The 21134-nt window shown below is 40.2% G+C and overlaps 1 protein-coding gene across 1 annotated transcript in view; it reads right to left on the bottom strand.

The window, feature by feature from the left end:
* Window positions 1-14334: 14334 nt before the first annotated feature.
* Window positions 14335-21134, bottom strand: part of ABHD2 (abhydrolase domain containing 2, acylglycerol lipase) — a 58038-nt gene continuing 51238 nt past the window's right edge. The window contains exons 7-9 of the mRNA XM_044660140.1: window positions 19925-19994; window positions 17823-17907; window positions 14335-14854 (exon numbers count right to left, since the gene is read on the bottom strand). Of these exons, the coding sequence (XP_044516075.1) occupies window positions 14658-14854; window positions 17823-17907; window positions 19925-19994 (352 nt within the window). The 3' untranslated portion in view covers window positions 14335-14657. The remainder of the gene's footprint in view (window positions 14855-17822; window positions 17908-19924; window positions 19995-21134) is intronic.

Raw genomic sequence — 21134 nt, 5'->3', positions numbered from 1 at the left:
TTTTGATTCACTTCTTGGCTTCTTGGGCATCCTCTTTTTTAGACCCAAATTCTTGAGGCAAGTAAAGTCCTTTCAAACCTCCTGATACCTGGTATCTGTTCATTGAATTATTTTCTCACAGCTCACTTCCTTCTTGGCTCCTGGCCTCGGTCCTCTTGAACTTTCTCTCACTTTCCTTGGGTGTCCTGTGCAGGTCAATTCCTGTAGAATACTGTTTGGCTCTTGTTGGCTCATTCAATATCTCCCTAGTTTCTTTTGTCACCATTTACCTCTTTCCCAATATGTGTCTTTTCAAATACAAATTCTGTGAGTTACTAATCATGTAACTGAGGGCAAATCATTGGACCTTTATAGGCTTAGTGACCTCATCTGAAAAAGGAGGGGGTTCTACTAGAATAGAGGCATCAAACTCCAGGCAAGCGTAGTTTGCTAAACTCTCAACTGCATTCCCAAACCAGATTAGAAGTAACTGAAAAACATTTAACAAAATAAATAAAAATAGAATACAACATAGATGATGCTTATTTGTGGTTTTCTAAGTCAACATAAGGCCTTCAAGTGAGGTAGACACCACTCAACTAGATACTCTCTAACTTTTCTTTTAGTTTAAAATCCTATAACTGTTCCTCTCATATTCATTCCTGGGGCCCTTTTCCATGTCTTGGTACTTATGGGAGGCTGCCATCTTTTACCTGCAGTTTCAATTTTTGCAAATAACTCCTCAATTTATATGACATTTTAAATACATTCCACAGCTGAGAAGATTTATCTTTCAGAGAGGACAGTGACTTTTCTTATGGTCCCAGAGCTAGTGAGCTAAAGCTTGTCCAAGCATTTTGACTCAGTCCCGTGCTCTTGTGACTACACCATACTGTGTCTCTTGGCCATCACACATTTATTCTTTTTTTTTTTTTTTTTTTTTTTTTTAACCCTTAACTTCTGTGTATTGGCTCTTTGGTGGAAGAGTGGTAAGGGTGGGCAATGGGGGTCAAGTGACTTGCCCAGGGTCACACGGCTGGGAAGTGTTTGAGGCCAGATTTGAATCTAGGACCTCCCGTCTCTAGGCTTGACTCTCAATCCACTGAGCCACCCAGCTGCCCATTTATTCTTGCAAAATAGGTATATTTACATAAGAACTTTTCTTTCTGTCTATACCTTCCACACAAGAGTCACTTAGACTAGAGATTGAATGAGAGAAGGCAACGATTCAACAGTTTCCACAAGCCTTTGCATGGGCTTGTTGCCACGCTGTGAGTTCAAGAAGTCTTGAGGTCTTGGGTCCAATGAGTGGAGCCGACGGGTGGCAGGAGAAGGTTCTGCATGGGAGAAGTAACCAAGAAAAACCCGAGCCCCTGGCCTGGCTTGCCGGATGATGCGTGAGGCTGAGGAGAAGTGCAAGCCTCATCAGAGAACGCCTCAGCAGCGGTCCTATTGTTAGATGGTTTTAAGTGTCACCTTTCCTCTGGGTGCACAGTAGTTAGCACTGCTGCTTTTTGTTTAAGTCTTACTGCTATCATGCTTGTGAGAATCTTTTTTGCTTTAGTATTATTTTGTATAGGAAATAAATACCTGTCCCATATCCGACTCATATTGTATACTGAGTGCCTTTTCTATTTTATTTTTTTTGACTAACCTTCCCTCTTAGAATCAATACTGTGAATTGGTTCTAAGGCAGAAGAGTGGTAAGGCCTAGGTAACTGGGGTTAAATAGTTTGCCTGGGATCCTTTTTGAACCCAAGACTTCTTATCTCTAGGTCAGGCTCTCAATCTAAGGAGTCACATTGCACCCCCCCTTCTTTTGGGGAAACTGTAGAAGGGAATTTGAATCTAATAATTTAAAAAATTTTAAAGACTCTTTTGTTAATTTTTTAATATTTTAAATATATTTGTTTTAAATATTTTTTAAAATTTAAAATGTGTTTTAATAATTAAAAATATATAAATATTATAAATTATAAATATTTTAAAAAATTATAAATTAAAAATTTTAAAATTTTAAAAATTTAAAAAAAAATAATTTATCTCCAGAAAGATGGAAAGCCTAGAAAACCTGGGGTGCTAGTTGGGAGTATAGAGAAGTCTCTTAGTAAATAAGACAGACTACCCCAGCCCCTTGAGCCCAGAAGCCGTTTTCAGTTTGAAAAGATCAGAGCATCCTAGAGTTTCAGATGTCATCTGCTACAGAGTTTGCCCAGAGAGGGGGACGTGTTTCTCCATCACGTCTGACTCCATGATTCCAAGGATCATGGGGTTTTCTCAGCAAGGGTTCCGGATGGTTTGCCATTTCCTTCTCCGGGGGATCCTTTCGTCAGGCAATCAGAGGCCAAGGGACTTGCCCAGGGTCACACAGCTGGGAAGCATCTGAGGATGTATTTGAAATCTTCCTGATTTCAGACTCAGAGTCTGGAAAATTTTCCTACTCCATCTTTCTGGGGACAAATTATTTAAAAAAATATTTAGAATATATTTTAAAAATATTAAAAAAGAAATTTTTAATTAAAATTTATTTAAAACAAAAAATAAAAACAAATATATTTAAAATATTAAAAAGTTAAACAAACCACGGAGTCACAGCCACCTCTAATGACCCGATGACGGTCATACAACTAGTGAGACTTGAACTCAAACTTGCCCATTCCCAGTCTAGGCTGCTTTGACTATAATCCAGCTGCCTCTGCCTTCCCACGGAAAACAACAGCAACACGTACTCTATGGCACCTACTATGTAGAGAGCATCGTGCTTGGCCACTGGGGAGATTCAGCGTTTAGCTGATATCCAGCTCTGCCCTCAGGGAGCTTCTAGGCTAGTGAATTCTGCATATTATATATGTCTACGTGTGTGCACATTTGCCTATATTATGTGCAGTATAGAGAACATATGGATATTCTATATGGACAGACAACTAAGAAACATGTAAAAGAAATACGAATAGATGACAAAGTGCATGAGATGCGGGCGAAGGACTGCTGACTGTCGGAGTGGAACCTCTCCAAAGCTGTAAGAACGAAGGGAAAGCATTTTCCCGTTTTCTTTTTAAAAGAGGAAGAGCTGTGGCCACACTTGATCGCTTCATAGCCCCTAACTATAACTTCGTTTTGGGTTTTTGGTAAGTGGGAAGCGGAGCTGGCACTAGGGAGAAGCCAAGGAAGGCAGCTGCCAAGGGCGTAACACACAGGATGCCATAAAAGGCACTTTTAGATGATTACTTTTTATAAACACCCATTTCCTAGTGCCAAAAATTTTCATTCTCCATGGCAGGGTGACAGTTATTTTTGCAAAGTCAAGCTGTGCACGCAAAAGTGAAGTTTCAAAGCCTCTACTAGACACATCAAAAAAGATGCCATTTTCAAGCATATCTAGGTTTGATTCTCCCCCTCCCCCATTTTTATTCATCCTCATTTTTTCATTTTTGGCTGCCCTCAATTGGTTGAAGGCACGTGTGTCTAAGCAGATGGAGGAAGAGTGCTTGATAAAATACAAACTGTGACTCAGTTTTGCTATTTGTGGGGGATAGTTTTAGGGGGATTTTTTTATTTTAGGAAAACAAACTGTTCTAATATGTTCTGTACATTTTTAATTATTCAGTTATTTTTCAGTCATATCTAACTTTTCATGACTCCATTCGGGATTTCTCAGCAAAGATACTGGAGTGGTTTGCTAGTTCCTTCTCAAGCTCATTTTCCAGGTGAGGAAACTGCAGGGTGAAGTGACTTGTCCAGGGTCACACGGTATGTGTCTGAGTTTGCTTTTGAACTCAGGTCTTCCTGACTCTGCTCTACCTCGCCACCCTCTGTAAATCCAGCTAAGTAAGTCCATGTAACAGGAGAGGTATACAAAACAAAAAGGAACCAAGTACAGAAGAAAATGAGCTCTCTCTGCCCAATCCTGTGAAGGTTTCCCCTAAAGCCTGACCTAACACTAAATCCTTGTGTGCAGTTAGTGAGATATCTTTTTACTTTTCATTTCTAAAATATTTAGCTACTATGGATGGTAGTATTTTGGGTTTTTTTTCCTCTCGACACACACACACACACACACACACACACACACACACACACGCTTTGGCTCTGTTTCATTTTGTCTTTGATTTTTGGTCTTCTCTCCTTTGCAACTCTGTGCCTTCTCAGAGGCATTTGGTGGCACAACAGGATCCCGGTCTTGGAGCTGGATTATATTGTTTGGGAGGAAAAACAAGATAACATTTTAAAAGTATTTTGTAAACTTTAAGCACTAGATAAATGCTAGTAGAAGTGGTAGTGGTAGTAGTAGTAGTAGTAGTGGTAGTGGTAGTAGTAGTAGTAGTAGTAGTAGTAGTAGTAGTGGTGGTGGTAGTGGTAGTAGTAGTAGTAGTAGTAGTGGTAGTAGTGGTGGTGGTGGTGGTGGTGGTGGTGGTGGTAGTGGTTGTGCACCAGAGGCAGCATTCAGACTCAGCCTTTCCTCACTCCTAGGACAAGATGCTCTCTATCTCGGCTCTCTATCTCGGCACCCTCACTAAGTCAGCATGCTGCCTGGGTCCTTTCCCCAGGATTCCTGTGATCTCTTGCTGTCAGCATGCTGCCTGGGTCCTTTCCCCGGGGTTCCTGTGATGCTAGACAGAGGCTGGGCACAGAGGCTGCAGAGCCGCCTTCTCTCTGCCCTGATGTCTTGCTGGGCTGACCCCATAGGGGGCTGGGTGAGAGGAACCTCCATTTTTCCTTAGGAAGCAGTGAGATGGGCAGTGGAGCAAAGGCTCCTCTCACTCATTCCTGGGACAGCTAGGGAGGAGAGGACCTTTAGCCGCTCCATCTGGGGGTGATGGGAGGTAGGGAAAGGGAGAGGCCACACACTGGGGGAGAGCAGAAGGTGTGGGCAGCCTCTGTGGGAGTTTAGGTGTGGAGATGCCTCCGGATGGCCTGGGTACCCAGAGGGCCAGGGCGGCCCCGCAGGGCCACAGACACGAGACTAGCTGGGAGCCGCTCTCCGGGATAGCCTCGCAGCATCTTGCCTAGAAGACTGAGGGCATCCCATAAAGGGGTGTGCGGTCCTGGGAACAGGGAAGAAGAGCACAGGGGATTCCATCCTGCCTTTGCTCCCTATGACTCGTGTAAACTTGAACCATCTCTCTAGGTCTTGGTTTATTCATCTGTGAAATGAAAGGTTGGATGAGCTGATTTCTAAGCTTCCTTCCTAAGCTAAGTGCTATCATGCTCCTGGGATCCACTGGTGAATTCCATTTTCTTTGATCTGTGAGCATGCGAGTTGGTTTCTCTCTGTTGGCTTTGTCCAATGTGTCATTATCTTTAAGAAATCTATGTTTCGAGGATAGCTAGTTGGGGGTGGGAGGTGGGGAGAGGAGAGGAGGAAAGCTTTCATGGGACGTTGCTTTGCTCTGTCACCTCCCAAAGGGGGAATTGGTCATTTCATCTCTGATCTTAGAGATGAAGGTCTAATACTTGGGTACACCCTTCAGAGTTTACAAGGTACTTTTTACCAACATTATCTCACATGAGAGGGAGGACATGAGGTATTATATCCATTTTTATAGAGAAGAAAATCATTTTGGACACATTATGTGACATATCCAAGTAGCAAAGAATGGGAAAATAACTTTTAAAGGCAGTGGGACCCTAATCCAAGAGAAGGGCTGCCCTGCATTGGTCAGAAAGCTCTTTCTTTTTGGGCTTGTTATCCTGGGGGACGGGAATGATGAGGGTTGAAACTCTGAATGCCCCATGGAGATCCCATCAGAGAGCAAGTTCTCATGCTTGAGTCCTTGGGCATGGACTTAGGCACCATATACTTGTCTGGCACTATCTAGTGCATCATTTATTTCAAGTCCCATTCCAATTCTTTTTGGGATCAGGTCAGCAAGTCTAAACCGTACCTCAAAGGGAATCTCCCTCTCTTCAATATACCCATTTTGGCCAGCAAGGGGGAACCCACTGGTTTCTAAGACAGTACATTTCATTTTAGGGTAGCTCTAATTATTAGGAAGTTTCCCCTTATTTTGAACTGAAATCTGCCTCATTTCAGCTTCCATGCTTTTCTCCTCATTCTGCTCTCTCCTGCCAAACAGAGCAAACCTAATTCTCTTCCACATGACAGCTCCATCAAACTTACTGTGCATTTAATTTAATAATTTAATTGCATGTATCCAGTGAGAGTTCTTGCCGGCAAAATCATTTTAGTGAATTATGGGCAACTGCCAGAAAGGGAGATCCTCTTATTTTTATTTTTATTTTTTTGGAATCCAAAGTGAGGCACAGTGGTCCAAAGCAAAGTTGGCCTTCCATTCACTTGGAGAGGAGGCAGTCCCCAAATCCAGGTGACGCCATCCCTAGAGTCTGATAGCAAAGAGCTGAAATGATGACAATGATACAAGGTCAACCAAATTGGACCCCTGATCCTCACCAAGGAAAAGATCTGTACCAAGCTGTGGTCGAGAGGTTCATTTTGTGCCAGAGATATTCGGTATAATCAAACCCACATTTTCGTAGGATTTGGAGCCTGTGACTATAGGTACCCTACTGCCACACTGCAGCCTATCGAGGCACAGATGTGAACACGACACACGCAAAGCCCGAGGGGTGGCCACGAGTCACAGCTGTCTGTGTTCCTGAGTCTGTTTGACCCTGAGCAGGACTAGTTGTCTTAATTGACCGTGACAGCAAGCTGTGCAGACCCGATGTGAAGCAAACTTCCCACCGATAATGACCTACCTAATATCTCGGGCCTGGAATGTCCTTCATGTGGCCGTTTTCACAAGGTCATGGCCACGTCCCCCAGGAGCCGTCTATGATCAAAGACAGCCTGGGAAGGACAGACTTGCTCACTGGAGATGGATGAGGTTTTTTAATAGTAACATGGGTGCTGTCAATGTTCTCTTACTATTCTCAACTTCCTGAACAGACAGTTTCTAAGCCAGCTTGTCATATCTCTTTGGTAAAGAGGAATGATTCTTCCCTGGGTGAAGGTCAGCAAAACAAAGTTATATCTACTTTTTGGAAGCTCTAGTAAAACAGGCCTTCCCATGAACCTAGGTTGGGGTTTTTGTGAAAGTCACCTCTCTGATATTATGGGCGAGGTGATGAGAAAAGAGAGACAGATATCAACCAAATCTTGCTCTCCTGAGGGGAAGGAGGGCAGATAGAGAAAAGCAATGTGTACAAACGGACATCCAGGCAGAGGGTAAAATTAGAGGAAAGTATCGCTCTCACCTGGAAAGTTCGGGAAAGACTGGCCTTAAAGAAAGGTTGGAACTTCAATGGATGGAGATTAGAGTATTAATGGCCATCCTAGGTGAGGGAGGGTGGGGTGACATGAACAAAGACATGTTGAGAAAAGCAGGGGATGGGGAAGTTGGGGAACACAGAATAGTCTAATTTGGCTGGAATGTAGGATGTGTGAAAGGCTATGAGATAAGGCTAGAGGCCAGATCGTGGGGGCTTTGAACATCAGATTCTTAGCTTATATTGTGCTTTATTTGGAACGCAATAGGGAGCCACCAAGGAAGGGGTGACATACTGAAGTAGTTGTTTAGCTTCAGGCAAAGAAGAGGAGGGAAGATAACCCTGGCAGCATAGAGACCAAGGACGAGAGTTATAATAGTCTTGTTTGGAAGAGGGCATAAACTAGTATGTTGGCTATGAGAAGAAAGGAGGGGAGAGATAATTGTTGAGGTAGAAATGATAGGGACTCAAGTTTTTTGAATCCATGAGGGAAGGAAAAGAAAAAAATGAGGTGATGCGCTTGGGTGACGGATGGCTATGTCAGCTTTTAGTGTTTAATTTAGCCAATGATTTGGGCAAATGGGGAAAAAAAGGGTGTCTGTGGTTTTAATAATGTTTATACTAAAAGTTCTTAACGTGGGGTCCACGGACTTGTTTTTTAAATATATTTTGATATTTATATTTCAGTATAATTTCTTTCTTTTGTAATCTTCTCTATTTTGTTTTATACATTTGAAAGACTATTCTAAGAAGGGATCCTTAGGTTTCACTAGATTGCCAAATGGGTCCATGCCACAAAAAAATGTTAAGAATCTCTGGTCTTACCCAGCCTTTTAAAGCTTGTTGTTATGAAAGAAGCTTGACAAAGAATCTAAGGTAAGTAGGTGCATTTGTTACTGGAAAGTGATGAAGAATGTAGAGTTCATGGATAGGGTAAGTTAAAAATAATTTTGGATTATTAATTTTAAATCCAATTTTAAATCAACAGCGAAAAGACCTTGATGTTTTGCTTGTCTTACCCTTTTCTCCTAGGAGCTAGCTTCCGAGGAGAGCAGAGAAGAGTGGTTGCTCTGCTGTGGAGCCTGGCACTTTCCATCTCTGCTACAAGCCCACTCCTAAATCATGCATCCCACACTTAGTTGCCTAAGGGAAGTCTGTGAGCCAAGTCATGCAAACTTAGCAATGGTTTTAGATTAAATAACTAAGAAAGGGACTGTTGGGTAGAATAATGATAGTCCACATTTATATAGTGTTTTAACCTTACAAAACAATTTCTTTATAAGCACCTTGTGAGATAGTGGGTGCCAGTATCATTATCTTCACTTTGCCAATGAAACTGAGGTTCAGATACATTGGGTGGTTTTCCCACAATCACATGGCCAGCAAAGATGGCATTTTCTTCTGATTGCAGGGCCAATGATCTTTCTTCCATGCTGTCTCTGGAAAACAATCACTGCACAAAGAAAACGCCCAGGCCACATGTTGGTTGATTTTGTCCTTTATTTTAAGTAAAGAAATTCCATTGAATCAAAGATAACAAAATTATCATTTTTGTTTGCAATGATCTTTGTTTACTACCACACAGAATCAAAATAGGTTCAAAAGTAATATGAGAAAATAAAAAGATCAAGGACACCATTGCTTGATATAATTTTCTTAATAAAGGTAAACATTGCCGTGTTTAGAAAAAATTGCATTGCTAGTTGCAAATTTTAAATGCCTTAGAGCTGAAGGATTCCATTCCCCCCACCCCACCCCCTTTAAGATCCAGAAGCTGGAAGGTTTTCAGTATACAAACTAATTTTTTTTTTCAGGGCAGCATTTTAAATTTAGGGGTGGGGGGAAACTCTACAACATAATAGGAATGTGGAAGTGACTGTTACTTAAAAACCTATCTGGAAGCAAATATGTCAAAAATAAGACGCTATGTTGAACAAGAGGGTCCAATCAAAATACAGAAAGAGATGCACACTCACTCCCCCTCTCCCATGCCCTCCCCCCACCCCCTCACCCCCAGCTTCGCTAAGGCCGCTGTAGTGGCAAAAGTCAAAAAGCTCAGGTACAGTGTAGGTCTTCCTGAGGCAGAATGAACTATCCCCATCATCTGGAACCAGTGTGGAAGGAGAGAGATTTTTACTATGAATTGTGCTTTAGGAAAAACAAAAAGGGTCTGTTCCCCCATTCCCCACCCCCAAAAACAACCCCTCAAAAAACAACTTTTGGAATAAAGAAAAATTATTCACGGCCATGAACAGCTTGTGAAGTGAGTGGGTTTCTTCAGGCCTCAGTTGGTTAGCTAGACTTTCATGGCCTATTGGCTGCCATATCATGGGAAGCCTAGAAGAAGTTTGGATATTAAGATGGAAGGCGCTTCTGCAGATCCCTCAAATGAAGGCTGTCCTTGAATTTATGGCAATAGTGGATCTCTTGGCTAATGTTGATACAATTATTTTCCATAAGCTAAGTTAATATTAAGTTTTCATTATTATTCATCAAAAGTGAAGCAAAGATCTAGAGGCTTCATGAAAATTAGAATATTTGACCTAACCCAATGGCTAGGAACTTTATGTCTACTCATTAAAATATATGAAAGCTTTAATCAACATTATATTAGGAAATTAGGGAATAGTGAGGGCTATTAGAGAGAGGGTTGACATCCTCTAAGAGGCAGCTCCTTGATGATTGGTACCTGAAAAAAGGGTCAGCTGGTTTGGCTTTCCCGTCTTGGAGTACTACCCTCTGGCCAGACCCTCTTGTAAGAAAAAAGCTTGCAGTGTTGCTGAGTCACAAGGAAGCTGTGACAGTGGTCAGAAGCAGCAGCATTTTAGACTAGAAGGTCTCCTATCTCTCTGCCCCTGCCTGTACTCTTCTGTCTCAGGTATGGTTTGGCAATAGTGATCCTCATCTCAGAGAGGCACTGAGTTCATTTTCTTTTGCTTTTGTGATAAGGAAAAAGAAAACTTCCTTAGCTGCTTATTCTCCCAAGGTTGGATGGAGGCAGTCCAATCTTTATATCTCTAATGGGGCAAACCCAATGTTGATATCAGAATCATTTATCTGATCCAAGGTGGTTTAGGCAGTAGCCTAGGCAGGAAGAGTTCTGTAGGTCTGAATGCTTAAGGAGTTTTGACTGGATTCTGGGAGTCAGACTAGTTATAATGAGATTTTTTGCCTTATGATGATGGTTCTGGTCCACTCTTTCATGGCAGAAAAACACTACAATATTGTGATAGAAATCAGAGGATTTCCTGGAGGCTCTGGGTGTGAAGGAAGACATTACCAAGGATATTTGATAGGAAACTGCAATTAATAGTACTAAATGAACTTGAAGGGTGAAGGCCTATGAGAGCTTTTAACCTAGCATGATATTTCAATAATCTTAGTTCAGGCCTACATCAGAATCAGTGCTGTATAGAAAAGCAGCTTAGATCCCATACACCTGCTCCCTTATAAAGCACAAATAGGAACAAAATTTCCATTGTGCCCCTGGAATTTAAAGATCTTAAGTTAAATTACAAAGAGATCTGCCATTTGGACACATGGCCAGGTGAGCTTGGCTTTACAAAAAGTTATGCTTAGTTATGTTGAAGACTATAAATTGCTTTAATAACTCAATCATTGAACTTTAGAGCTGGTTTTGGAAAAAAATGGCTGAGCATGTGGAATTTTCTACCTTAGGAAGAAATTTCATTGTCTTACTTGAATGATGATGAAAATGATGATGAAATTCAACTGGTCCCAAGAAACATGGACCAAGAGTACAAACACTTTTGAACTGAGAGAGGGTTTAAGGTAATAATGGTCACACTACAGAAGATCCCAAAGGGAGATAGTACTCTAGCCAGTGCCACTGGCCTTCACTAGTAATTGTTTTTTAAATACAATAGTTCTTTCTCCAAACCATATCAAGGTGAGCTTTGACATAAATGTAATCCGTGCAAGGAATCTAGAGAAGGTAGGATTGGTCACACTCGGCCTGAAGGATCTGTAAACAGAGCTAGGTAGAGGAATGAAACTGTGCTGATCACCAATGACCAGCAACTAGACATGGTCAAGAAGTAAAGTTCTTACTGAGGAGATTCAAGAATGCGGAATCCCTCTAAAGGTGAGCTTCCACATTGGAAGTATGTGGTGACACAACTTCTACACATTAAAAGATGAAAGATGACAGCAAGGGTATTGTATTAAGGACTCAAAATAAATGAAAAAAAATCTCTTCTGCATTTATTTTGCCCTGGTGTTTGGAGCCTCCCTCCTGAAGAGACAAATGCTCATTTTCCAAATCTGTTAAAAGTATCCTTAAACAAAAGTGCATCAAGGGGACTTAATATTACTTTCCAAGTGGCAATTGCTCTCACCTATACTATACCAAATACTAAGCTGGCCTGGATGAGTTACTTAGTTGTGTGTTACTTCTGCTTTTTGAGGTGGAAAGAATACCTCAGGAAGAAATATGAACATTCATTACACTTTGGTTTAACATATGATCATTGCCCCTGTGTTTGTATGGCAGGTGCTCAGAATCTGATTTTAAAGTAGATATACCACTTCCAATACAATTTGGAAGTCCAGGCTATGTTAACCCCTATTGGTACAGTTTTTCTTTCTGGTTAAGGGTGAGGTAGAATAGCATTTGAAAAGTAGCTTGGGTTTCCCTTGCTACTTTATATTAAGAATATCTTAAAACAGATAGGTTTAGGAAATGGCCAAAAATATTTTCTCCCCTAGATGCATGAAATGTGGATTCATCAATCAAGTGTAGATGGGTTACCAGGGTGGCAGAATAGAGAGCAAAGGAAAAAAAAAAGCTCCACTTCTTGGTAATGGTTACTGGCTGGGTGGCCAGGAAGGAGTGAAATAGGAGCCTGAAAGAAAGGAAAATTTCCATATGAAATGCTATGCTGAACTCATGGCTTACAGGAGAGCTGGCATTTCTCTAAATCCAATGCCAACCTAGATTCACCCCAGGAACAAACAAAAACGAGAATTTCTTTGTAAAACAGTAAGCCATATCCATACCCTCATTTCTGTGCTGAAGAGACTGGAACGTATATAAAGGATTTCATTTGATTCCACTTGGGTCAAAGTGGAGTGTAAATGCCACTGTCGGTCATATCGCACAAAAGATTTTAGCTGGGACATAGTCTACAGGATGCTGCATGTTAAATTCTGGCTGTGCAGTCACAAAGGCTGAAAGACAGATGTGCCCCTTCCCCAACAAAAGCAAACAGAGAATGGTCCTGCTAACTTGTCACCAGAAACAGTCTTCAAAGGAAAAAGATGGGATCCTACTAGGATTGAACTTTCTCCTCCCTTTGTCTTTTGGGTATGGGTCAATGGTGATTAGATCCTTTTTCCTAATAAATGGGGCAGCATATGTGTACATGCCAGTTATTTATTAGAATAGGCCCGAAAAGGTGGCCAAAGGCAAATAAAAGGAGTCTACTATTTTTGATACAGTAATTCAACTGTTATAAAATTATTGCTTGGTTTAACTAATCTAAGTTTAGAGAAGTAATGACAATACCAGGAAGTCTGTCTATGAATGGTCTAGATTTCAGATGTGTGTATGTATGTGTGTGTGTGGAGAGTGGGGGGTTGGGGATTGGGAGGGGATGGGATTTTTTAACCACAACCAAAGTGGCCAACTGCCAAATCAAGGCTAATATAATAAAGTGCTAATTGGTGCTAAAAGAGTGTTACAGGAAAGGCAATAAAGAATAGACTTTGGAAAAGATTACAATAAACCAAATAGGAAAATAATCAGAAAGCAAAATTGAGATCAAAGCAGTTCCAATATTTTTCAATACTGGCTGTTGTTCATTCTAATAGGGTGGTGATCTAATGATTGTCATAACAGAATTTCTTCAGGGTAGAAAGTCATTATCATCATGGTCACTTGGGGCAATACACTTATCTTTCTGTCAATGGACATAAAAAAATGCCTTCAAAGTGCCTGAGTAGTTCTCCCTGGCTGAGCTTTCCAATTTAGCCTCTACTTATTGCTGGAGTCAAAGAAGTTAGGAGAGGGTAAAAGACTGAAAAGGATGCCTAGTAATATCATTATGAGTGCCGTATAAGCCCATATAGTAACTGCTGGTTTTAGTGACGTTATATTATAGAAACCACTGGCAGTCTTAAATACACAAGTGCCAAGAGATCAGGGAAAAGTACGAAATCTCAAATCTCAACCATTATTTTTTGACTTGAGATTTTGGAAAAGTCTATCTGACAGTATATAAGTAAAGGAGATATGATAAAAATTTGGAAAATGGACATGTTTAACTTTCTCTAAATTTAAATTCTACATTTGAATTGCTGAGCCAGTGGTAAGGAGACCTGGGTTAAAAACAAAACAAAACAAAACAACAACAACAAAAAAAAATCACCACCACCACATAATTCAGTGCCAAAGAAAATCCTCTATATAAGTAATGAGGAAATAAAAGAAAGGCAAATGATCAGATCAAGGCTACTTGTTTGATTTGGGCAAGAATTCAAAGAACAGGAAGTCATTTGGAATTCTGTTCTCTCAAAGTCTGGCCAAATATAAATCATCATACAATTTTAGAGTTGAACAAGACCCCCAGAGATCAACTAGCCCAACTCTCTCATTTTACAGATGAGGAAACTGAGGCTTATAGAGGTTAAATGACTTGCCCAAGGTCATTGTAGCAGAACTAGGATTCCTAGTTTTCTATCCATACACACTCTACTGCAAATGCACAAAAGGCAATCCCAAAATGATGTGCCTTCACAATGTCTGAAGCTGGTAGTCACTTGACACTCAGACACTTCTGATTATAAACTTCAGTAAAAATTCCTAAACACAAGATAGCTCTAACCTAAATGCTTTGTCGAACAGGGTGAAAACCCCTTTAGGAAATGTGGTAAATATGGAAACTTGGCTTATTATAGAAGCTGATTTTTTTCTTGCTTATGGAGCTCACATTTCCCCAAACTCCCATGCTAAGTAGTCCAAGTTCCCTCTCCCCAATATTGGCTTGGAACCACAGGCTCTTCTTTCAGGGCTGAAACAACGGCACAAAGTATAGTTACAAAACTTTAGGATACATCTTGCCACATTCTTGGGAAGATTTTTTTTTTTGATTGGCAAATCAAAGATGCTGTTCAGATACATTTTTAATTGGGAAATTAGATGACAATTGGCTTAATCAAATGCTGAAATTGGACAGGTGATCAAGAATCCTGCCACTCATCATCATGGCCAATAATGCAATAAAGAAAACCAGTAACCTAAGCACAAAAATAGCCTGAAGATCCTGGGGGAGAGCCATCTGCCTTGGCAAGAGGCGCTCTGGGTGGGAAGCTTCCCTGCTGACATACCCAGGTTATTGAGAAGGATGAAAACCTGAAGCAGCAGGTTGAAGGAGATGAGTAGTTCCAGAGGGAGGGGCCGCTGGAGTGCTTCTGAGTTTGTAAGGGCATCACTCCAAATCGGCATCCATTTGCTCTGTGTCTGAGCACTGGGATTTGTTACGCTCCCATTGGCAAATAGCATTGGCATACTGCACCACCAGCTTATCCATCCAAGTCAGGGGTTCTGGGAAAAGAACAGCACCCTCAAAGAAGCCCAAGTGACCTCCATGAAGTGGCAGCACGAATATGACATTCTCTCGTTTCTCTGCAAGGAGAAAAATGCATCTGTGTGAGTGATCGGATTCTAGTTGGCTCCCTTTGGATGCAGATAAAAGAAACTATGTAATGGATCTCTATTTTTCTCATCACCTGCCTGTTCAAGAGAACATCCCAAATAGTAACGCAGATTTTCTACTAAATCATCCCATGATATTCAAGTAGAAATGGAAATTGCTGAGAAGAAGGCAAGAGGCTAAAGACTCTGATGAGCTTTTTTTATGGTAACTTGGTTTAGGGGTATGACAGGCAAAAGGCTATCTGTTCACAGTACCTGGTTTAAGATATTTTTAGTACATTAATAATATGGATAGGCATGCTTTTTTTGGTTGCTATTTTATACAGTATTTATAACCCTGGCTTAGAGATCTAGATGTTTTTTTTTTTTTTTTTAAACCCTTGTACTTCGGTGTATTGTCTCATAGGTGGCAGATTGGTAAGGGTGGGCAATGTGGGTCAAGTGACTTGCCCAGGGTCACACAGCTGGGAAGTGGCTGAGGCCGGATTTGAACCTAGGACCTCCTGTCTCTAGGCCTGACTCTCACTCCACTGAGCTACCCAGCTGCCCCCTAGATGTTGTTTTAAATGGGACTGTGGCCTACTTGATCATTATAATGATCCTTGGAGGTGTTAAAGTAGCATTACTCAGGAACAGAGGATCATAGACTTAGGACTGGAAGGTACCATGTCCTCCCAGCACCACCTAATGCCAGGGACTGGCTCCATATTGGCTCTAGCTCCTGCCTGCTGAGAGGCCTTCCAGGACACCTCATCACTATCATCATCTGCCACAAGGTTGGACTTTAAGGGAGGGTCTTGAAAAGTCTTTTCAACTGTCTCCCTCAATGGCTAACACATTTCCACCTTTTTATATGTCATATCCCACCCCAGTGATTCTGAAATCTCAGTCACCAAGGTATAGATCTTATTGTCCCCATCTCCAATTGCCTCCTCCTTTACTCCCAGAACCATCTCAAACCAACCCCTCAAGGTCCTATTCCCAATCTTTTCATTGCTTCTACTTTACCTTCTGGGACATCTGTTTCAAATTTAGCAAGACTGCTATTATCTTCTGGCCTTTACTGAGAGCTGACTCCCTCTTGAGGACTGCTTCTTTGACCTTCCTTTCCAGCTCTGAATTACATTTTCTCTCATACCCCCTGACTCACTGGTTGTAGATGAAGAGTTGGAATGTGTCTTTGCTCCCCACCGACACTTCCAGACTCATTTTTTGCTAAAATACCCAAGCAATTTCTCTTCCTGTGAATTTCATGATTTCTAAATTTGTCAACAATCTAGATTCTGGTGGCTCTTATTAACCCACTTCTATGACATTCTCCTTCTTTTCTCAATGAGTTCACTGCCCTCAGACTAGAGGATTTCAGCATTTCCTCACTCCTTACCCTTGTGGACCTTCTTTTTTGTAGCACCTGATGCTGACTACTTTTTCCTCCTGGATATTCTTTACTATCTAGGTTTTTGTGATACCACTGTTCTTATCTTATCTTCTAAGAAGCCTTTATTGGATCTTTATCTAGATCACCCCCACTAATTGTGGATATTCTCCCAAGGCTCAGATCTGGATTATCTTATCTTTTCCCTTGGTAATCTCAACTCTCCTATAGTTGATTTCTAGATTTATATACTGAGTCATTATTTCTATCCTGAATATTAGTCCAATGTCACCAAAAGCTTTTTGGACATGTTTTAACTGTCTTCTCAGTATCTCAAATTCAGCGTTTCTAAAACAGAACTCATCTTTCCCTTCAAATTTACCAATTCTTTTCAACCTTCCTATTACTGTCCATGGTACAACCATTCTGCCATCCACCTACCTAGGTGCCTTATTTTAACTTATCCTTCATATCCATTCTGTTGCTAAATCTTGTTTCTACCTCCAAAACATTTCTCTTATCTTTCTCCTTCTCTTCAAAACCCCAACCTAGACCAGGCACTAATAATCTCTCACCTAGACTAAGGCATTAGCTTTCTAACTGTTCCCCCTGACTCTGGACTCCAATTGATCCTCCACTCAGCTACCAAAGTGATTCTTCCAAAGCCCAGGTCTGACCATGTCCCCTCTCCACTCACTAAATTTCAGTGACTCCCTGTGATCTCCAGAGTCATAAACTGCTTTGTTTGGAATTTAAAGCTTTTCATAACCTGAATCCTTCCTACTTTTCCAGTTTTCTCAGGCTTTATTTCCTTCTATACACTCTACGGTTGAGCCAAAATGGTCTAAAATGTCACTTTCTACAAGAGGCCTTTCCCAGTTTCCCTAGGTACTCATGCTTTCCTCTTTGAGATATCTTTCCATGTACTCTATATATCTTGAACTTGTCTAGTTATTTTCATGTTATACATCTCCTTTATAATATGCACTCTTTGTTTTTATTTCTTTATATTTATTTCTTAAAACATCACCTTCCGTCTTAGAATCAATACTGTGTATTGGTTCCAAGCCAGAAGAGTGGTAAGGGCTAGGCAATGGGGGTAAGTGACTTGGCTCAGGGTCACATTGCTGGGAAGTGTCTGAGGCCAGACACCATATTTGAACCTAGGACCTCTCAACTCTAGGCCTGGCTCTCAATCCACTGAGCTATTGAGCTGCCCCTAAAGCTTAAGTTCTGGATTCTTTCTTTCCCAAAATCACACCTCCCATCTTGGAAGAATCATAGTCTACCAGGAAATTTCACATAGTACTAGGTGACAGCAGCAACAGTTTCTGGCTTGATAATAGGATGGCAGGAAAGCCAGAACATTTTTTATTTAGTTATTCAGGTAGCAATGTTATCAGAGATTCTCTGAATGTGAACAAAATGTTGGATAAAAATCATGTGAATAAGTAAAGCCTTTCTACATAATCAATATTTCTAGGAGATCACTTCATCAGGAAGATACAGGAGTTACCATGTCAGGATGAGTGCAGAAAAGAATCAAGAGAAAGAAACACTTACCTGAAAGAGCTTTGGGGATTGATAAGAGACTATCATGTACCAAGGGGTCATCAGCAGCATTCACTAGCATGAGAGGAACATAAATCTGCATGAATAAAAAAAAAACCCAAAGTAAAACAACAGCTTTCTCTGTGTATAGCCATCATTGCTCTTGGGTGGCCAAACCCTGACACTCACTATCTAACACTTTCTTGAGAGAAAATGAACAAGGACCAATTGCCTTGCCCGTAAACAAGTGTATATATACACTGTATACAAATGCCAGGTTGGTGATACAGTACATGAATAACTTCCAGTAGGATTTTGATTAGATGCTAAGCTGGAATGTGCATAAACAGGTCAAAAATGACCTCGACTGAACTTGTTAATAATACCAGCTGGAGGAGATAGTCAGTATATTCATTTCGCTGCAAAAATATTTTGGGAGCACAAAAAACCAAGGCAATTTTGCTACTTTTTGGTTAAATTTAATATATACTTACCTCATATATTAATCTTTAAAATATTTTATAAAAATAAAATCTTCCAATTAGATAAAAAAAAAATAAAAACATGGACTAAAAGCAGGTTGGCATGAAAAAGAACTAAGAGTTTAAGTTATCTAAAAGCTAACTATTAGCTAATAATGTGGCAAGGCTGCTAAAATGAATCCAATTTTAGTTTGCATTCCAAAGTTGGGGTTCTTAACTTTTTTATGTTAGGGGCTCTTTTGGCAGTCTAGTGAAGCTTATGGACCCCTTCTCTGACTAATGTTTCTAGATGAATACAATAAAATACATAGAATTGCAAAGGAACGCAATTATGTAGAAATAATTATATAATATTTTTCATAGACTCTTTTGATATCTATCCACACACCCCTCTGGAATCCTTAGACCCCAGGTTAAGAACTCTTACATTACAGCATAATGCTAAGATCTCAACAATAATGTCATTATACTTCTGTGCTTATCTCAATATGTCTGGGTACTACAATTAAAAAGAGACATAGTTTGGAGGGTGGCCCAGGATAATGAATCTGAAAACCATCTCATGAGGTACAGCTTTATGAACTGAAGTCAAAGAGGAGACTTAGAGAGAGGACATAATAACTTGAAATATCTGATGGGGTTTCCTATAGAAGCAGTAGATTTCATTTATAGAATTCTAGAAGGAAGAAAACTAAGAAGCACAGTGCAATGGAAGAATTGCTTGTATTTAGAATCAGAAGACCATGTTCGACTGCTAGATCAGTCACTTGGTACTGTGACCTTGGGTAAGTCACTTAACTACTATGAGATTGATTCATCTGTATTCACTGATACAAATTTCTGTATTGATTGCTTTATCTGATTCATCAATATAGATTTCTTATCTGCAAAATAAGAGGGTTGGACTAGGTCACCTCTGAAATTCCTTCTCACTATAGATCTATGATCCAAATTAGGAGGAAGGCAGATCTCAGTGCAGTACACGAAAGAATTGTTTTTTAAACCCTCACCTTCCATCAAGGCAGAAGAGTGGTAAGGGCTAGGCAATGGGGTTAAGTGACTTGCCCAGGGTCATACAGCTAGGAAGTGTCTGAGTCTAGATTTGAACCCAGGACCTCCAGTCTCTGGGCCTGACTGAGACACCAAGCTGCCTCCAGGCATTTTTTTTAACCATCTGAATGCGCCAGTGATAAAGAGGGCTGCCTTATGAGGCAGCAAGTGTTCTGCCATTAGAGGTACTCTAGCAGAATCTGGATGATCATAATCAGAGATAATGTAAAGTAGGGATCCTTATGATAGCTGGAAGGTTAGACGAAATGGGCTCCAACTCCAAGGTCTTTTCTAACTCCAAGATTTTTAGGTCTGAGGGTAATGCAAAAATAGTGTTATTAGGGGCAGCTGGGTAGCTCAGTGGATTGAGAGCCAGGCCTAGAGACGGGAGGTCCTAGGTTCAAATCCGGCCTCAGACACTTCCCAGCTGTGTGACCCTGGGCAAGTCACTTGACCCCCATTGCCTACCCTTACCACTCACTCTTCCACCTATGAGTCAATGCACAGAAGTTAAGGGTTTAAAATAAAAAAGTAAAAAACAAAAAATAGTGTTATTATTAATAGTCAGTTCTATTCACTCACCCTGTGCAGATACCTCATGCAGCTTTCTTCTTCATAATATTCTTTCAGGGAATTATAGCCATGGAACTTTCTGAGATATACCAAAAAAGGGAAAAAATGTAAGAAAGGAAAAGATACTTTTCTTCAAGCCTCAATACTAATCTGCTTTATCTTTCTTTTGATTCCCACATTCATCTATGAGAGCTAATGTTTTTCTATAATAGTCATAAAGACCAACTATTTGAGCCCAGTTTGTTATGAAGCTAGACATCAATGGAGAGCATAGGAAATTCAGAGGTTGCTAAAGCATTTTTGCAACAGAGGTCTTTCCAGTAGAGAATAGTCTTTAGACTTAGATTGCTGTAGGATGAGAAGACATGAATTAGGGAGCAAAGAAGGAGACATGGATGCTAAGTTCCAAGTCCTATTTACTCAGGAGGTAGTAATTAGGGATAGACTACTTTATAATTTTTTTCATAGTATGATCTAATAAGAATGTATTATAGAATATGATGTAAGATGTTCATCTAAGCCTAATTTCTGCCAGTCTATTTTCCAGTTTCCCAAGTAATTTTTATTAAATAGGAAGTTATTTCCTAAGTTATTTATGGTTTTGGTTTTTCCAGATGCCATTGTTTCAAATTTTCCCTCGTCTACTATGTTCAATTGATCTACCTCTCTATTTTTTTGAAATCAGTTAACAGATGGTTTTGATGGCTGCTGCTTTATAATGAATTCTGAAATCTGGAAGTGCTATTCCCCTAGCATCCTCACCTCTCTCTTTTCATCATTTCCCTTGACATTTTAGATCTTTTATTTTTCCAAATGAATTTTGCTATAATTTTATAGAGTTCTGTGAAGTATCTCTTGGATAATTTGATTTGTATAGCATTAAAAGTATAAATGAACCTTGGTAGTAATTTGTCAGTTGTGTTGGCATGGCCTAGCTACAAGCACTGAATATTTTTCTATCCATTTTAATTTTTTCTCCTTTTGTTTAAGGAACACTTTGTGAATTTGTGAATTTTTGTGTTTTTGTGAATATATTCAAATACATACAGATATTTTGGCAGATTGATCTCTAGATTCTTTATGAACTTTACAGTTAGCTGGAATGGGAATTCCCTTCTTTTACTGCTTTCTGGATTTTTTTATTTATATACAAATGTTGTGGATTTTTAAGGGCTTATTTTATAGACTGCAATTCTGTTGAAATTACAGTCTCAATTAG

This window comes from Gracilinanus agilis, chromosome 2 (genome assembly GCF_016433145.1).
Source record: "Gracilinanus agilis isolate LMUSP501 chromosome 2, AgileGrace, whole genome shotgun sequence".
In the NCBI taxonomy this organism is placed as follows: Eukaryota; Metazoa; Chordata; class Mammalia; order Didelphimorphia; family Didelphidae; genus Gracilinanus; species Gracilinanus agilis.
The sequence above is the reverse complement of the archived record's forward strand: the minus strand, read 5'-3'. Positions and strand labels throughout refer to the sequence as shown.